General features: G+C 42.8%; 1 protein-coding gene across 2 annotated transcripts in view; it reads right to left on the minus strand.

Annotated features, from left to right (window-relative positions):
• Positions 1-211: 211 nt before the first annotated feature.
• Positions 212-20,228, minus strand: part of mrap2a (melanocortin 2 receptor accessory protein 2a) — a 36,284-nt gene continuing 16,267 nt past the window's right edge. Inside the window, exons 3-4 of one of the 2 annotated variants that reach the window (XM_085997705.1) lie at positions 11,280-11,379; positions 212-5,684 (exon numbers count right to left, since the gene is read on the minus strand). In XM_085997705.1, coding sequence (XP_085853831.1) covers positions 5,288-5,684; positions 11,280-11,379 — 497 coding nt within the window. In that variant the 3' untranslated portion in view covers positions 212-5,287. Of the gene's footprint in view, positions 5,688-11,279; positions 11,380-20,228 lie in introns of both variants that reach the window. The other variant, XM_085997704.1, reaches the window with a different exon arrangement.

The raw sequence follows: 20,228 nt of genomic DNA on the forward strand, positions 1-20,228 counted from the left end.
AGACCCCATCTTGGCCAGATCTTTACCTCTTTAGTGCCTAAAGTATTTGGCAAAAAATCACCGCCCCCTCCCCCTGGAGTTCATCACATTCAGGACAGTGGAGACAATTGGAAATCTTCAAATGGTGTTTTGATATTGCTTGTGTTTGTCCAATCCATCTTTAAAACTGAACATGTTCAGTGTATTAGTGAAAAACAGCACAAATCGGGTCTCAATGTGCTAAGAATTTATTTTTTTAAAACACTTAATTACATTTTTACGTACTATATAAAACGGCATAAACTGCAGCAAAGATTTTTGGAACAGTATTAACTTTTTAGGTGCATGCTCTACTTTATAAATATGCAGAAACATTGAAATGAAACATCAGAAAATTGCGACTCTACATAGCAATTGGCTTCACTAGTTTCCAGATCAAAATTTATTCTGTTGAATAAATGAAAACTCCAATTAGCATAACAAATGGTGTGCTGGGCTTTGTTGGGGGTGCGGGGTCGTAGCTTTTATTGTCATGGGTCAGATAGGTATGTACCGTGGTGCATCAGGGCCCATTTCTACAAGAGAAATCATGTTCCCATTATTTTGCATATACCTTAAGTCACTGTTACTAACAGATCTTCGTGTCCTCATGTTGGATTTATCCACTCATGAAACAACAGTGCTAAAAACAACCCTTTCCAAAGCCTACAACCAACACAAGATAAATCAGTAAAAAATCTAAGCGCAAATACGATTGAGTTGCCTGTGCCTTGACGAGTGGATTGTAAGGGCTCGGGCCACAGATTGGACACCCTTAGTTTAAGTAATATATAATTAGCGGGGTAAACTCCCATGGGGATTCTCACGATCCGCCTCCATTTCTATTGCAAAAAACACTGGCCCGGATTTTATGGGGCCTATGACAGGGTACACGGTCGTAAGTGCCCCGCAAGTTCAGCTTGACAGATCATCCGCATGCGCAGGAAATGGACATTCGCTGGCGGAGAGTTGGGCTATTTGCCCAACTACTGCCCAGCGAATGCCCACGAAACCCTTAGGCCTGGTAAAAGCAGGCATAGGGCCGCCTTTTGCCAGAATAAGGGTGAAAATAAATATTAAAATAATTTTTTTAAAATCCTGTTAAACATTCAAAAATCTTTAAAATTAGTTTAGGTTATTTTTGGTTCCTTTAAAAATGTTAATTTTTGTTTCAAATGTTTAATTAAATTGTATTTTTATTCATTTTAAACATGTGATTTATTTTAATTTAGGTTATGTGAAAGTGTGTTTTTTTTTTATGTCATTCCTATTATCCTTATGGGGATTCCGTACATAAATGGAATCCCATAAGCATAATGGGAATCCTCCTTTGTGGTTGGTTGGGCCGGCCCACGTGGTGCCAAGGATGTTTGTGAGCTACATGCGACCCTGAGATAGGTCAGCCTTTACGCCGGCCCAGGACTGCAAGGATCCGAAGGTACGGAGGCACCAGGTAGGTGCGTACCTTTCTTGTGGATCAGAGGCATTCGCCCGCAGGAAGCCTCCGACTACGATTTCGGGTCCACTGTTATTCTTTTCTGAATCATCAGAAGATTAAATTTGCATTGATGGCAAGAATTACAATAGCAATTAATGGACACTGATTAATGTTCTCAATCCAAAACTGATAAATTACAATATATAAAATAACATACAGAATAGTGATCTGAATGCTTTATTAAGGTAATCTTGAGGTTTAGATGGCATGTAAAAATAATTCACCATCCTGTCCTGTTTAAAACATTCACTGTACCCTTTGATTGATTTACACCCTGCTAACTCATGTCCAAGTATGGTATGCTATTTCCCTGTACTGTGCAGTGAAATGAAACCCAGTATTATTGCAGTTCAGTTACCTTTTACATGACACCAAGATTTGAGCCAGCTTTAGTATGAAGGCCTCCAAACTTTTGAATTAAAACTGCAATTGTGTGTATGATCAAATAATGATGGGCAGGAGCAATAGAGATAAAGGGAGTAATCCAATCCTAGGGTTCTTGTGACTAGAAGTAATTGTTTAATTTGACGTCATCTAAATCCCTCAATTGTATTACAGTCTTGTATTTTCCTCACAACTATCCATATTCTATATTTATCTGACAACAATGGCCCCAGGGATCACTGAGGTCTACTGAAAGCAACGAGAATCAGGACTACTTAAAAGACATAACCTGCACAAAACAATGGCAGGGCTTCTAACTGAATCACTTAGCACTGTCAGATACTGCTGTGCTGTGCCTCCACAGAGTGAAATGCTAACTTTTTTTTTAAAGAGGTGCTGCAAATGCATGTTTGCAGTTGAAGCTCCAGGGCCTGGTTTTGGTGCCGAGCTACTAAGACATTAGGCTAAAGAAAGGAAAGTCATATTTTGATGAGTGGTGTCCATGATTATAAAAGATGGCCTCTCATCTGGTTCTGGGGAAGGAGGTGAGTCAAGTGGAGCAAGTGTCAGTAGGGGAACATTTAGGGAACAGTGATCATAGGGTTTAGATTAGCTATGGAAAAGGACCGGGAGAAATCTAGAGTAAAAATACTTAATTGGAGGAAGGCAATTTTCAGTGGGTCGAGAACAGATTTCGCCCGGGTAAATTGAAATTAAAGATTGGCAGGCAAAACTGTATACGAACAATAGGCTGCCTTTAAAGAGATGGTTCGGGTACAGTCGAGGTACATTCCCACGAGGGGGAAAGGTAGGGCAACTAAAGACAGAGCTCCCTGGATGACGAAAGAGATAGAGAGTAAGATAAAGCAGAAAAAGAGCATGTATGACAGGTTGAGAATACAAGTGAGAATCAGGCTGAATATAGAAAGTTCAAAGGGGCCGGTTAGGGACCAAAAAGGAGACCTACGCATGGAGGCAGAGGGTATCATCGCTGAGGTACTAAATGAGTACTTTGCATCTGTCTTCACCAAGGAAGAAGATGCTGCCAAAGTCATACTAAAAGAGGAGGTAGTGGCGATTACTGGATGAGATAAAAATTGATAAAGAGGAGGTACCAGAAAGGCTGTCTGTAGTTAAAGTTGATAAGTCACCAGGACCAGATGGGATGCATCCTAGGATGCTGAGGGAAGTTAAGGAGGAAATTGCAGAGGTATTGGCCATAATCTTCCAATCCACCTTAGATATGGGGGTGGTGCCTGAGGACTAGAGAATTACAAATGTTACACCCTTGTTCAAAAATTAGTGTAAGGATAAACCCAGCAACTACAGGCCAGTCAGTTTAACATCAGTAGTGGGAAGCTTTTAAAAACGATAATCAGGGACAAAGTTAACAGTCACTTGGGCAAGTGTGGATTAATTAGGAAAAGCCAGCACGGATTTGTTAAAGGCAAATTGTGTTGAACTAACTTGATTGAGTTTTTTGATGAGATAACAGAGAGGGTTGATGAGGGCCTCAACTGGAATATTGTGTCCAATTCTGGGCACTGCACTTTAGGAAGGATGTGAAGGCTGAATGGCCTCCTTCTGTGCTGTTGTAACCATTCTATGATTTGATGAAAAGGGTCATTTAATTTTGTGATGAAGCCAGACTAAGATTATTGTTTCAACTGCATTTAAGGGGAACTTTTCTGACGGGCAATCTTTTAGTACTCTTAGCAAATTCATGCCAGTGACTGTTAGTGACTGTTCAATCACTGGGGTGAAAACAGCACAACTCAGCCCTAACTTCATCCAACATTTGCACATGGGCAATATCTCCAGCAGCAGATCATTTGATTGTAACCATCAGCAGGAACCTTGGCTGCTCAGCTACAATCTTTTGAACGCTAATGAATTTGCTACTGAGTCCTTGATTTGCCCTGAATTGTTGTCCAAAATCCAAAAGAATAAAAATAGGCAACAGCAGATGGATTCTAAATATGTTACTTAGTCGATTCAAAATCACATATTTACACAACATAATGACATAACTTGACTGTGGTTTGAGGTAATTTAAAGCAATTGTGTTGAAAGCAATTGGCCATGCAGCTTCACAACCTATTTAATGTGCTATGGGCAAAATTGTAATGCAGTTTCACAATGATTCTTTTTAACCCTTTTTACTGTAAACTGGGTCCCTGGAACTCTCCAACTAAACTCTGGCATTAAAATGTAGATTTTGCATCAGGTCTAACTCATTTCAATGGCACATTATTAAGTGTTCCTAAACTTATTTCTGCATTAAAAATGTAAGGGCTATTTTTATTGAATAAAATACCATTAAAAATGTTACTTCAATTATAATAATCAAGCATTAATTGAACCATTATTGTAATGCAAAAAGTATATATAGCAGCAATTTTAATTTGGAAAAACTCGGAAACCTACAAAGAAGATAAAATTACTGTTTAAACACAAATTCCCTTCCTCAGGAAAAAAAATAAAACAAATAAGTTAGATTCAATAAAAATATCGATTAAAGATAGTATTAAACAATGTATTAAATTAAACCACATGAAACTGCTAAACAACCAAATGAACTAACCTTAAAATTAAAAAAAACAAGCTGGTGCTACAGGTTATTCTCGGCTCACATTGAAGTCCTCCAGAGTAATGCTATGTATAATGGAGGTGCAGTACACTTGATGAAGGGGCCCTTTAAAGTAAATTGGCCAACACTAATCGGAAAGTAATTTATTTTAAGTGAAGTGCTTTGAGATGCTTCTCAAAGATGCGATAAGGTTGTATATAAATGCATGTTCTTACTTTCTAAGTGCTGGTCAGAAATTTTTTTAAAATGGGGCAGAGACCTGACAAAACCGCTGAGCTGCTGAGGTGAAGGATAACCGAAAAAACATTCTTTCAGTACAATAAGAGTAAGGGGGCAGTCAGAAAGGAGGTGACATCCATAAATACAATGAAATTGACTTGAATCTGAGGATAAGCACAAATCAGTAAATATTCTGAATGATTATTTCCTCCAAGTAGTCACAAGGGAAGACACAAGCAACATGCTTGCTCCAAACAAAAATATCCCCAGGGATAGATGGTAGTTATCCCAGTGTGCTGAGAGACTAGGGAGATCTGTGAAGCACTGACAATGATTAAGATAGAGTCAATGGACACTGGGGTGGTAGCAGTAGGTTGGAAATAGGCTATGCAGTGCCAATATTCAAAAAAAGTGACAAAATAGGCACAGGCAACTACTGACACAGTCGTTATTTTTCAATAATTCTACATGGGTTACTGTTGGTTTTTGCTAAGTTAGAACACAAAGCAATTTGCCCCAAAACGATGTGAATGAAAGGATTTCTGCATTTGGGTAGTTCCAGTGTGTTAACTCAAGAACTAATCAGAGATTTGATGTATATCCTGCAGTCTATCTGGCTTATTTTCAAGAATACTTGGCTGCTCGCACATCAATAGGTCATCTTCAGTCAGGGAGGAGCTTTGATCTGAGCTCACAAAGTTTGGGATGTTGAATTTGCTCAGGCAGTTCACTGAATCATCTGAGTTGTCACTTTTTTCGCCTCTTTCTTGAGTGGGAAGGTCACTGTTCCCTGGTCCAGACGCTTTGCTTACCAATTGTTGCCTTTCCAATAGTCCAACCTCATTAACATAGCAATGAAAGAGAGACCTGGACCCTTCACTTGCATGGTGGGAAAAGGCTTTGTCTGTTTTGGACATGACATAATTAACAGCAAAGCTGTTCATTCTGTGTTGTTTTGTAGGAAGGTCATTATTCCTGCTAAAAGATATTGCACTTTTAGAACAAACATTTCTCAGATGAATGTACACATACTAAAGAAACTTTACTTTGGCTAAACATTAATTGGAATTCTAGATAAACTGAAATACCAGTTAGCTATTTGTCCATGCTGCTGAAATTGGAAATTGCACATGGCAAGTAGCTTTTTTTAATAATGATGATCAAAGTATATCCATTATGCAATGTTGTCTCTGCTGAGTGCAGATAACTACTTGCTACGAGCAATTTCCACTTCCAACATCATTTCTCTGCTGGATAATTAACTGTAACTGTATTTCATTGTCTCTGTAAAAGGAAAGCACAAACTAAACACTAATAAGACTCCATGGATGAATAATGCCATAAGGGAACAATTGAGGGTAAGGAAAGAGGCATACATTAAGTACATAGACAGCAGGGGAGTACGTGATGAGAGAATGAAGAGATTAGGACAGAAGTCAAAAAAACAATTAGGAAGGCAAAGAGGAACTATGAAATTAAATTATCAAGGAACATAAAACAAAATAGTAAAATATTTTACAGGCACATCAATAAAAAAGGAAGGTTGGGATGGGAACAGGATCATTAAGTAGACAGGATAATACCACAGGTAATGATAGAGAGATGGCAGAAATATTAAATAATTATTTTGCTTTAGTATTTACCAGATAGAACAGGTGGACATGACATTGGGTGATGAGTAATGAGATAAGTGCATTTAAAATAAAAAGGGGATATATTAAATAAACTAATCAAACTCAAAGAGGATAAAGACCCTGGTCCAGATGGATTGCACCCACGCATTTTAAAAGAATCTAGGGAAGAGATAGCAGAGGCATTACTACACATATTTAATAATTCATTAGGAAAAGGTGTAGTGCCAGAGGATGGGCGAATAGCTAATATAATACCGATATTTAAGAAGGGGGATAGAACATATGGGAATTATAGACCGGTCAGCTTAACATCGGTGGCAGGAAAAATAATGGAATCCCTACTAAAGGAGAAAATAGAAGAACATCTAGAAACCAAAAATATAATAAGGAATAGTCAGCATAGATTTCAAAAGGGAAAGTTTTGCTTGACCAACCTCAATGAATTTTTTGAAGAGGTAACAGAGAGAGTAGACAATGGTAATGCAGTATATGTAATTTATCTAGATTTTCAAAAGGCCTTCGATAAGGTACCCCATAATAGACTGATGAACAAGGTCAGAGAATGTGGAGTCGGGACAAGTAGCAGAATGGATAGCTAGCTGGCTTCAAGACAGAAAGCAGAGAGTAGGGGTAAAAGGTAGGTAGTCAGAGTGGCAGAAGGTGGGTAATGGTGTTCCACAAGGATCAGTGTTATTCGTAATTTATATTAACGATTTAGACTTTGGAATCAAAAACACAATTTCTAAATTTGCGGATGACACCAAATTGGGGGGGATAGTCAATACTGAGGAGGACTGCAACAAGTTACAAGAGGGCATTAATAAACTTGCAGAAAGGGCATATAATTAGCAAATGAAGTTCAACACAGATAAATGTGAGGTATTACATTTTGGTACGAAGAATAGGGAGGGCACTTATTACTTGCAGGGTGCGAGTCTAGGTGGGGTAGAGGAACAAAGGGATCTCGGAGTACAAATACACAAATTACTAAAAGTTGCGATACAGGTTAGCAAGGCCATAAAAAAAGCAAACCAAGCACTAGGGTTTATTTCTAGAGGGATAGAATTGAAAAGTAGGGAAGTTATTCTAAACCTGCAACGAACCTTGGTTAGACCGCACTTGGAGTACTGCGTACAGTTCTGGTCGCCATATTATAAAAAGGATATAGAGGCACTGGAGAGGGTGCAGAGAAGATTTACAAGGATGATACCAGAAATGCGAGGGTATACATATCAGGAAAGGATGAACAGACTGGGTCTCTCTTTCTCTTGAAAAAAGAAGGCTGAGGGGTGACCTAATAGAGGTCTTTAAAATTATGAAAGGTTTTGATAGAGTGGATACAGAGAGAATGGGCAGGATTTTCATTGGGCCGTGGAGTCGGCATTGGAGGCATGCGGGGGGTTAAAATCCCGAAATCAGGGGTCCCGACCCCATCCCGCACCCAAACCCGCCTCCATGCCAGTTTCAAAGGAGGCGGGTACCCGCCCCGCACTGGGACCCGCCTACCTGAGGTGGGGAAGGGATTAGTGCCAATTAACTGCCTGTTAACAGGCAGTTTTTAGCCTAATCCCTATTTTTAAGGTTGAAGTGTGGGAATCCCGACGGCTCCAGACCACGCCAAATTAGAGGAGGTGGGCCGTCGGGTTGAAGGACTTGGAGGGGTCGAGATGTCGGTGTTCAGGCGAGTGATGTGTGCATGATTGCAAAGGTAAGTGTGTTTGGTGTGATTAAATAAGTTTTAAATACCTTTTCTTACCTTTACAGCCTTCCTTTCTTTAGGTCTTGGGAGTCCCTCATCTCACCGGCACAGAAAGCAGAATGGCTGTGAACTGTCAAAAGTGACAGCCTGCAGCTTTCTGTGCAGGAGAGATTTCTAACTGAGTCTGTGGAGAAGGACTCATGTTAGAAGTAAGACTGTCAGTGTTTGACAGCTTCAAACAGCTTTCAAACACTGATATTTCATCTGTCAAAACCTCTTGACAGATGAAATTTCAGTCTGTGACATCACCTGTTGCCGGGTGGCCCTTGATTGGCCTGCTGAGCCCACTGGGCAGGCTCAACAAGGTCAATCAAGTTAAAATTGCATGGATTGGCCGCATCTCGATGGAGGCGGGACTACAACCCTGAAAGTTGTAATCCTGCCCAATGTCTCCACTTGTGGGGAAGAGCATAACTAGAGACCATCAATATAAGATAGTCACCAAGAAATCCACTAGGGAATTCAGAAGAAACTTCTTTACCCAGAGAATGGTGAGAATGTGGAACTCTCTACCACAGGGTGTGGTTGAAGCGAAAAGTATGGATGCATTTAAGGGGAGGCTGGACAAGCATATAAGGGAAAAGGGAATAGAGGGTTATGCTGATAGATTTAGATGAGGAAAGACAGGAGGAGGCTCGAGTGGAGCATAAACACCGGCATGGACTGGTTGGGCCAAATGGCCTGTTTCTGTGCCATATATCCTATGTAAAGTTTAATATAATAGCCACTTTGGCCACTTAGAGTTTAATTTATATGCATAAGTGTTCAAAAAAATTGCCGTCTGCATGTAAGACACCACACAAAGAGCCCCCTACCTTGGCTTTTTAAAGAATGATCTTATAAGATGTAAGTTAATAAATCCATTTGGTCGGCCATAATTCAATCTAAAAGAAGCTGGTGTGCTGATACTCATTACCTAGTTAAAGCATTACGGAAAGGGAAATGGTTATTCTTGAAGGCTTTTTATGTACAATAATTAAAGCTTTTTGACGGAAATATATACTTATTTATGTAGAGAAACAGCAACGTGCATTTATATAGTGCCTTTCTCATGGCGCTTCAGAGGAGTTGTTACCATTATCGGACGAAATTTGACACCGAGCCACATATTAGGACAGGTGACAAAAAGCTTGGTCAAAGATGTAGGTTTTAAGGAGTATCTTAAAGGAGGAGAGGTGGAGAGGTTTAGGGAGGAAATCCCAGAGCTTACGGCCTCGGCAACTGAAGGCGCGGCCACCAATGGTGGAGTGCTGAAAATCAGGGGTGCGCAAAAGGCCAGAATTGGAGGAGTGCAGAGATTGCAGAGGGTTGTAACATAGAGATAGGAACAGGAGTAGGCCATTCGGCCCTTCGAGCCTGCTCCGCCATTCAATGAGATCATGGCTGATCTTCGTCTGAGATCATAGCTGATCTTACCAGTTCAGTACCCCGTCCCCGCCTTTTCTCCGTAACCCTTAATCCCCTTAGCCTTCAGAAATATATCCAATTCTCTCTTGAAAATATTTATTGAATTAGCCTTCACAGCCCTCTGTGGCGGGGAATTCCACAGGCTCACCACTCTTTGAGTGAAGAAATTCTTCCTCATCTCTGTTTTAAATGATTTGCCCGCTATTTTTAGACTGTGGCCCCTGGTTCTGTGCTCCCCTGCCATTGGAAACATTCTCTCTGAATTCAGCCTGTCCAGGCTGAAGTGGTTACAGATATAGGGAGGGGCAAGATCATGGAGGGATGTGAAAGCAAGGAAGAGCATTAAAAAATTTAGGCTGACCTGGCTACTCCAAGGTTGTGCAGCAATCTCTCCACAGCAAAGGCAGATTACACTGGACAGTAATGCATCAGAAAGAAAACTGTTGAAAACCAAATATTCTGGCCCCAATAATCCTTGTGGCAGCACATCATAGCACAAGTGCCCAGAAGTCAGCTGCCAATAGTTCATTGTGTCAGGAGAGGTACCACAGTTTACGTGCCTTTGTGGCTGGGGTGCAATTGGGTTCCCTCCTCTCACCGAAGAAGCAAATAAGTCCATTGAAAAAGTACAATGTCAGCTGTGGCTCAGTGGGTAGCACTCTTGCCTCTGGGTCAGAAGGTTGTTGGTTCAAGTCCCACTCCAGAGACTTGAGCACAAAAATCTAGGCTGACACTCCAGTGCAGTGCTGCGGGAGCGTTGTACTGTTGGAGGTGCCGTCTTTCAGATGAGACGTTAAACCGAGGTCCCGTCTGCATCTTGGGTGGGCGTAAGGCCTGCTTTTACCAGCATAAGAATTTTTTTAAAAATAGAAAAATAAAATGTTATCATTCATTTATAAATTAAAAACTCTTCAAAAAGGTAAGATTATTTTTAGCCCCGTAAAAACATTTAATTTTTTTTAAATTTAAATATTTTAAAAAATATTTAATTAAATGGCATTTTAATTAATTTTAAATATGTAATAAAAAAAAAATTATTTCATGTGTTGGTGTATTTTTTAAGTGATCCGCATTCATACTTTTGACAGTTCCGTACGTACGGAACAGTCAAAAGTATGAATGGAGATTCTCTTCTTTTATTGGTTGGGTCGGCCCACGTGATCCCAGAAGCGCCTACGAACCACTTGCGCCCCTGGGATACGTGGAGCTCTGCCTGCGTGGATCCAGAGAGGCCCAGGATTGCAGGCCGCCTTTCATCCTGGGCCATCAGGTACTTTCGTGGACATTTTTGCAGGTCGGATGCCTCCGATCGCAAATGTTGGCCCATTATTGAATCTGCCTCCACCATCCTTTCAGGCAGTGCATTCTAGATCGTAACAATTCACTGCATCAAGAAGATTCTCCTCATCTCGCCTCTGGTTCTTTTGCCGAGTACCTTGATTCTGTGTCCTCCGGTTATAAACCCTCCTGCTAGTGGAAACAGTTTCTCCTTATTTACTCTATCAAAACGCTTCATAGTTCTTTTATTATCTCCTGTAAGTATTCTCAAAATATACAATTGTGGCTATTTCAGGGGAGACTTTCCTGGATCTGCGCCCTTTACGAGTGCGCTCTCATTGATTCGCCCAATTATTCCCTGCGCCCGGGTGATTCTCTAGCTCCTACTCATTGGAAGGTTTAGGTAACTTTTGTGAGGTAAGTGTTATACTATACCTCTAATGTTCTTCCTGACACCTTTAAAATAAAATGTGTTGCAACAGCCTGACTTACTCTTGATGTGGTGCTCCCGTCTTTGTCAGCAACGTCAACACGAAAAACATAAAAATGACAAAGACTGCCAGGCCCACCCAAAATCCAATCACAATGGAATCTGAAAAAAAAGGATTTTATTTTTAGATGCTGGAATCACAAAGTTGGAATATTTGCTTCAAAAGAATAATCTTGTAGATTTTTAATCAAATAATGAGCAGGCCAGAAATACCATTAATGGATGATAAAAGCCAGTTTTACAGTCCAGGAGCTGAGAAACCCGTCTGCAAAGATTCAGGGAGAGAAGGTTATACCGTTTAAAGTACCGCTGGCCAGCTCCTTCTCCAGAAGCACCTGGTGGAGCAGGTGGAGATTGCTTAAATCTGGCAACATAGAAACATAGAAGATAGGAGCAGGAGTAGGCCATTCGGCCCTGCTAGCCTGCTCCGCCATTCAATGCGATCATGGCTGATCATCCAAGTTCAGTACCCGGTCCCTGCTTTCTGCCCATACCCCTTGATCCCTTTAGCCTTACGAAATATATCCAACTCCTTCAATGGCCCAGTAATTCGGGTCGGTGGCTTGCCGCGCGTGCAAGCCCCGTATATGCACTTACCCGACGCGCTGACATTTCACCTCCAGGGACGCCTGGAATTCGTGTTTGAAAAAGAAGAATCCCGGGCAGCGTCTGACGTCACGCCGCCCAGGAGTGCAGCCAGCGCGAAGCCTGTAGCGCGCTGTGCAAGTGAGACACGCCCCTTGAGGTCTCAGTTTAATAGGACACGCCCCCAATGTTTCTCACAAGCTGCTAAGCATTTTTACATGCAAAGCAGCATTTTAAATAGGTTTTTGGTATTTTTATGAAGCTTTTGGTAACTTTTATAAACTTTTAAAAACGTTTACATTATTTTGAAGAATCTGAAGTAGTTTTAAACAGAATTAAAGCAATTTAAAGACTTTTAAAAGCCCTAAAATAATTTTTTTTATTCCATTTATTTATTTACCAATGTCGTCGTCATACGTGTCTTCACACTGTTCCCTTTGGGGAACTGTATGAAGTGGTGGAAGGATTTATGGCCGTGATTAACACTCATTCCGTGACCGTAACCATCTTTGAACCAGCCATTAGGGTGGTTAGTCCTATGGCGGGAGGGTTTTACGGGCTCCCACAAGCTATACAAGGAGGGGGGGCCACCCACACCCACGGACGCAAATATCCCACTGGATGTCAACCCAGAATTTAGAGCCGGAGCTCCGACTCCACTTGCTGGGACTGTCTGGAGCGGGGTTCGAAACCCTACCCCGTCTGGCCCAGCGGCGGGGATCCTACCGCTACGCCAAAGGCCCAATCCGATTAGCAACGTGAAATGGCTGGAATGAGCACAATTCACGGCATTAAAAGAACTCTCAATTGAACTGATGATGACCTCAGCAATCTCCTCAACGAGGTGGAGGCGCAGCGCCTGCTCATCATTGGTAATGAGAAGTCAAAGGCGCCGCAAAAAGGACAGATGATAGCTTGGTCTTTCAAGTGGCAGCATAGGGCTCCAGTCACGGGGAGGGAAAAGGCGCAGGAAACGTATGGGTGTCACCTTTTGCGCGGAGTGGGCCTTTTGCGTAGCGGTAAGCATCCCCGCCGCTGGGCCAGAAGGAGTAGGGTTTCGAACCCCGCTCCAGACAGTCCCGGCAAGTGGAGTCGGAGCTCCAACTATAAATTCTGGGTGGACATCCAGCGGGATACTTGCGTCCGCGGGTGTGGGTGGCCCCCCCCCCCTCAGATGGGTTGTGGGAGCCCGTAAAACCCTCACGCCATAGGACTAACCACCCTAATGGCTGGTATGAAGATGGTTATGGTCACGGAAGGAGTGTTAACGTGGCCAGAAATCCTTCCACCACTTCATACAGTTCCCGAAAGGGAACAGTGTGAGGATACGTACGACGATGACCTGTTGCGCAATGCACCTCCTTGGACCCTCAGTCGCAGATGCGAGGGGGCAAATCGTGCAATTGTTAAATTTTTCATTTTATTGACATGTAAAATGTTGGCCCAGTAATTCCCTTCCAAACGTGCGAGTACGGTCGGGGTACTTACGCGTCTGTCCGGAGGAAATGCCGGTTTTCAGCATGCACAGCGCATGCGGGGAAAACCAGCATTTCCTGTCCTCTGAACGAAGGGGTTCAGAGGCAGAACGCGTGCGACTGTACAGGCAGCGCGTGCGCAGTAAAATTCGCAGCTTTCATTCATGCTTTCAGTGAGGTCAAGTCCTTACAACTTACACATGAAAAAAGCATGAGTACAGTTGCTCCAGAGGCTGCGGTTGTTTGGGAAAGGGAGGAAAGGTATTTTAAGAAATGCTGAGGTAAGTTTTAAAGTTTATTTTTGTTTTTCAAAACGGGTTTTCAGTACTGTAGGTAGAAGGATCAATTGTGGCTATGTGAATTGAATTTGCTGTGTTTATTAAATGTGAAAATGACTCCAACATTTTTAAGAAAGAAACTTTTCATCAGTAATATATTCTTTTAAGTAATTATGTATGTATGTCTGTATATATTCCTTTGCGTGTATGTATATATTCCTTTACTTATGTGTGTGAATGTATGTATTTAATTATGACTTTCAGAGAAAGTAACTTATTGGAAAATCATAATTAAAAACATACATTCATACACATAAGTAAAGGAATATAAAACATACATACATATACGTAAAGGAATATATGCGGACATACATACATAATTACTTATTACTGATGAAAAGTTTATTTCTTAAAAGTGTTGGAAATGTTAGATTACTCATTTTAGAACACTCATTCTCACATTCAATTCACACAGCCACAATTGCTCCTTCTACCTACCGTACTGAAAACCTGTTTAAAAAAAAAAAATTTAAACTTTAAAACCTCAGCATTTCTTAAAATAACTTTCCTAACTTTCCCAAACAAAAATATTGCCTTTCAGAAGCTCCACGATAAAATATATCTTCCTCCGCAGCCTTGGAGCAACTTTACACATGCTTTTTTCAAGTGTAACTTGTAAGGACTTACCCTCACTGAATCCATGAATGAAATCGACGAAGTTCACTGCGCACGCGCTGCCTGTGCAGTCGCACGCGCTGTGCCTCTGAACCCCTTCGTTCAGAGGACCGGAAATGCCGGCGTTCTCCACATGCACGGTGTTTCCTGAGCGCCGGCATTTCACCCGGCCAGATGCGTGAGTACCCAGACCGTACTCACGCATTTGGACCCGAATTACTGGGCCAATATATTTAATGAATTGGCCTCCACTGCCTTCTGTGGTAGAGAATTCCACAGGTTCACCACTCTCTGGGTGAAGAAATTCCTCATTTCTGTCCTAAAAGGCCTACCCCTTATCCTTAGACTGTGACCTCTGGTTCTGGATTCCCCGACCATCGGGAGCATCTTCCCTGCATCTAGTCTGTCCAGTCCTGCCAGAATTTTATAAGTTTCAATGAGATCCCCTCTCATTCTTCTAAACTCCAGCGAGTACAAGCCCAATCGACCCAATCTCTCCTCATACATCATTCCTGCCATCCCAGGTATCAGCCTGGTGAATCTTCGCTGAACTCCTTCCATGGCAAGAATATCCTTCCTCAGATAAGGCGACCAAAACTGCACACAATACTGAAGGTGTGGTCTCACCAAGGCCCTGTACAACTGCAGCAAGACATCCTTGTTCCTGTGCTCAAACCCTCTCGCTATGAAGGCCAACATACCATTTGCCTTCTTAACCGCCTGCTGCACCTGCATGCTTACCTTCAGCGATTGGTGCACAAGGACACCCAGGTCTCGTTGCACTTCCCCTTCTCCCAATCTATTGCCATTCAGGTAATAATCTGCCTTCCTGTTTTTGACACCAAAGTGGATAACCTCACATTTATCCACGTTATATTGCATCTGCCATGCTTCTGCCCAATCACCCAACCTGTCCAAATCATACTGGAGTTTCTCGGCATCCTCCTCACAACACACACGCCCACCCATCTTTGTGTCGTCTGCAAACTTGGAGATATTACAACTAGTTCCCTCGTCTAGATCATTAATATATATTGTGAATAGCTGGGGTCCAAGGACCGATCCCTGCGGTACCCCACTAGTCACTGCCTGCCACTCAGAAAAAGACCCGTTTATTCCAACTCTTTGCTTTCTGTCCGCCAACCAGTTCTCTATCGAAGTCAATACCTTGCCCCCAGTCCCATGTGCCTTAACTTTACACGCTAATCTCTTATGTGGGACCTTATCGAAAGCCTTCTGAAAGTCCAAATACACCACATACACTGGTTCTCCCTTATCTATTTTACCAGTAACATCCTCCAAAAATTCCAGTAGATTAGTCAAGCACGATTTACCTTTTGTAAATCCATGTTGACTTTGTCTGATCCTGTCACTGTTTTCCAAGTGCTCTGCTATTACATCTTTTATAATGGGCTCTAGCATTTTCCCCACTACCGATGTCAGGCTTACCGGTCTGTAATTCCCCATTTTCTCTCCACCACCTTTTTTGAATAGTGGGGTAACATTAGCTACCCTCCAATCCATGGGTACTGTTCCAGAGTATATCGAATGTTGGAAGATGATCAGCAATGCATCTACTATTTCTAGGGCCACTTCCTTAAGTACCCTAGGATGTAGATTATCAGGCCCTGGGGATTTATCGGCCTTCAGTCCCATCAATTTCCCTAACACCATTTCCCTACAAATACTGATTTCTTTCAGTTCCTCCCTTTCATCAGACCCTATGTTCCCCGACATTTCCGGGAGGTTATTTGTGTCCTCCTTTGTGAAGACAGAACCAAAATATGTATTTAATTGGTCTGCCATTTCTTTGTTCCCCATTATAAATTCCCCTGATTCTGACTGCAAGGGACCTACGCTTGACTTCACCAATCTTTTTCTCTTGACATATCTATAAAAGCTTTTACAGTCAGTTTTTATGTTCCCTGAAAGCTTACTCTCATATTCTATTTTCCCTTTCTTAATTAATCCCTTTGTCCTCCTTTGTTGAATCCTAAACTGCTCCCAATCCTCTGGATTTCTGCTTTTTTTGGCCAATTTATATGTCCTCTCCTTGGAGCTTATGCTATCCCTAATTTCCCTCGTTAGCCACGGTTGAGTCACCTTTTTTGTTTTATTTTTATGCCAAACTGGGATGAACAAATTCTGCAGTTCATCCATGCGGTCTTTGAATATTTGCCATTGCCTATCCACCATCAACCCTTTGAGTGACATTCCCCAATCAATCCTACCCAATTCGTGCCTCAGACCATCGTAGTTTCCTTTATTTAAATTCAGGACCCTAGTCTCTGAGTCAACTACTTCATTCTCCATTTTAATGAAGAATTCGATCATATTATGATCGCTCCGACCCAGGCGGCCTCGTACAACAAGATTGCTAATTAATCCTTTTTCGTTACATAATACCCAGTCTAAGATGGCCTAATCTCTGGTTGGTTCCTCGACATATTGGTCCAGGAAACCATCCCGTAAACACTCCAGGAAGTCCTCCTCCACAGTATTGTTACTAATTTGGTTAGCCCAATCTATATGTAGATTAAAGTCACCCATGATGACTGCTGTGCCCTTTTTGCACGCTTCTCTAATTTCCCTTTTAATGCCATCCCCAACCTCCGCATTACTGTTTGGAGGTCTATATACCACTCCCACTAACATTTTCTGCCCCTTGGTATTTCTCTGTTCTACCCATACAGATTCCACATCATCAGAGCTAATATCCTTCCTTACAATTGTGTTAATCCCTTCTTTAACCAGTAATGCTACACCACCTCCCTTTCCTTTTTGCCTATCTTTCCTGAATATTGAATACCCCTGGATGTTGAGTTCCCAGCCTTCGCCACCCTGGAGCTATGTTTCCATAATCCCAATCAAATCATATTCGTTTACCTCTATTTGCGCAGCTAATTCATCCACCTTTTTACGAATGCTCCTCGCATTAAGACACACAGCCTTCAGGCTTGTTTTTTTAACACTCTTAGATCTATTAGAATTATTATTTACTGTGGCCATGTTTGATTTAAACCGTTGATTTCTCTGACTGCCACTTTTGTTTTTCTCCTTCCTATCTTTTGCTTTTATCCTTGTTTCCCTTTCCTCTGTCCCCCTGCTCAGGTTCCCAACCCCCTGCCATTTTAGTTTAAACCCTCCCCCAGAGCACTAGCAAACACTCCCCCTAGGACATCGGTCCCGGCCCTGCCCAGGTGCAAACCGTCCGGTTTGAACTGGTCCCACCTCCCCCAGAACCGGTTCCAATGTCCCAGGAATTTGAATCCCTCCCCCTGGCACCATTCCTCTAGCCACGTATTCATCTGAAATTTTCTTCTATTTCTACTCTGACTAGCACGTGGCACTGGTAGCAATCCTGAGATTACTACCTTTGAGGTCCTACTTTTTAATTTACCTCCTAACTCCCTATATTCAGCTTTTAGGACCTCATCCCATTTTTTACCTATATCGTTGGTACCTATATGCACCATGACAACTGGCTGTTCACCCTCCCCTTCCAAGATGTTCTGCAGCCGCTCTGAGACATCCTTGACCCTTGCACCAGGGAGGCAACACACCATCCTGGCGTCTCGTTTCCAGCTGCAGAAATGCCTATCTATTCCCCTTACAATAGAATCCTCTATTACTATAGCTCTTGCCCTCTTTTTCCTCCTGTCCTGTGCAGCACAGCCACCCCTGGTGCCAGGAAGTTGGCTGCTGCTGCCTTCCCCTGGTGAGCCATCACCCCCATCAGTATCCCTGCACTACCTGCCTGCTCCTACTACTCTGCCTGTTGGTCACCCGTTCCCTTTCTGCCTGTGCCACCTTTACCTGCGGTGTGACCAACTGATTAAATGTGCTATTCACGACGTCCTCAGCATCGCGAATGGTCCAGTATGTATCCAATTGCTGCTCCAGCACCGCAATGCGGTCTGCCAGTAGCTGCAACTGGACACACTTCCTGCACACATGGTTGTCAGGGACACAGGAAGTGTCCGAGTTCCCACATAGCGCAGGAGGAGCATACCACGGCACCGGGCTGTCCTGCCATGACTTACCCCTTAATTAATTGCAATTAAATTAAATCAAATCAATCCCACCAATTACACTACAGTTAAATGGTATATTTAAGGGCCCTGGTTTACAAACAGTCCCCGCTACACCACAGAGACTTTAGAAACTATAAACCACCACTGTCTGAGATGTGACTGATTGACATGTGGGCCTTTGCAATACCCAGCCCACAGCGGGCTAGCGCCACCAGAATTCTAGCAGGCTGTCAGCGAAACTCTGCCACTGGCCAACAAATCACTTAGGAGTGGCAGGTTCGGTGTCACACATTTGAAACAAAGCACAAGCATCAAGTGGCAGCACCACGCTAATTCAAGCTGCCAACATTCACGCACTGCATCATAAAGGAAATGAATCCCTGCATACTAAATATTTATTTGGTTACTTGGATTTGGTTACTTAGCAAATGTGATTTTCCCTTTAAGAAATGGTGTTGCTGTGGCACTCTTTGGGAGGAGCACCAGTTCCCCCGCACTGTGTTACTGGTACTGCTGCTAATTCTTCATTGGTATTTTCACCCTCCAAGTCTGCCATCCTGGTCAAGAAGATGCGTGCTTTTTCAGTCCCAAATTATAGAGCATCCAGCAGATAGCAATTATTCCAGAAACCCTGTGGAGGGAATTGAGGTTAGAGTGTAAAGCTACCTCCAATCAGTCTAGGCACGCGGGGCTGAACTCTTCTTCCATTGGCGGGTTATCAGTAGACCCGGATCTCTACCTATCTACCCAGCAGTGGTTCTACCACTCAAGTTTTGGCGAAGAGCCTAATTAATTACGTAAGGTGGGAGGGATGCGTTTAAACCGCTTGCTAGTATTACTCGGGAGAGGGAAGTGTTTAAAGGAGCCAGCACCTGCACGCATCATCATGGGATGGATGCAGACACCCGAGTGACAAGAAGTGTAAATGGCAATCAGATGCCTCTTTCTTTACAAAGTAAAAGGTAGCGCATAACCAGCACTAAAGAACTGCAACTGGAGGACAAACCAATCCTGAACAGTTTGCGCACGAGGAGGAAGCTTTGCAGGGAAACAGGAAGAGGCTGAAGGAGGTGGGGAAGTAGGAGGTGAGGTGCAAAGATCAGGTTGGTAAAGCTGGACACAGGCTGTTTCAGTATTGTGGACTGTCGAAGTATAGTAAAGGCCATGGGCGCAACCGCCAATGCTTCAAGAGTCAGGCAAGCATTTGGACAGCTAAAGAAGCTTTTGTGTTTTTGAAATCCATTGGGACTTCTGGGAGGAAAAAGCCAGCTGCTGAGGGGAATAGCCAGGCTCAGGAAGATCCATAACTTTTGCCCCACCCTCATTAACACAGCATAACATCTTATCTGGCCCGGCACCAGCCCAAATAGTGGGCTGGATTTTCATTCAGAAGTCGGGAAGGAGGCGGGATTACAACTTTCGGGTTTTAGTCCCACCTCCATCGAGATGCGGCCAATCCATGCGATTTTCCCTTGATTGACCTTGTTGAGCCCGCTGGGCGGGCTCAGCAGGCCAATTAAGGGCCACCTGGCAACAGGTGACGTCACAGACTGAAATTTCATCTGTCAAGACGTGTTGACAGATGAAATATCAGTGTTTCACAGCTGTTTGAAGCTGTCAAACACTGACAGTCTTACTTCTAACCTGAGTTCTTCTACGCAGACTCAGTTAGAAATCTCGCCGGCACTGAAAGCTGAAGGCTGTCACTTTTGACAGCTCATGGCCGTTCTGCTTTCTGTACCGGCTGAATGATGGACTCCCGAAGCCTAGAGGAAGGAAGGCTGTAAAGGTAAGTACAGGTAATTTAAACTTCTTTACACACTTTAGACACACCAAACACACTTACCTTTGCACTCATGCACCCATCACTCACCTGAACACCGACATCTCGACCCCTCCAAGTC

The sequence above is a fragment of the Somniosus microcephalus genome, chromosome 9, assembly GCF_052327205.1.
Source record: "Somniosus microcephalus isolate GS21.2 chromosome 9, FLI_Smic_1.0, whole genome shotgun sequence".
NCBI lineage: Eukaryota > Metazoa > Chordata > Chondrichthyes > Squaliformes > Somniosidae > Somniosus > Somniosus microcephalus.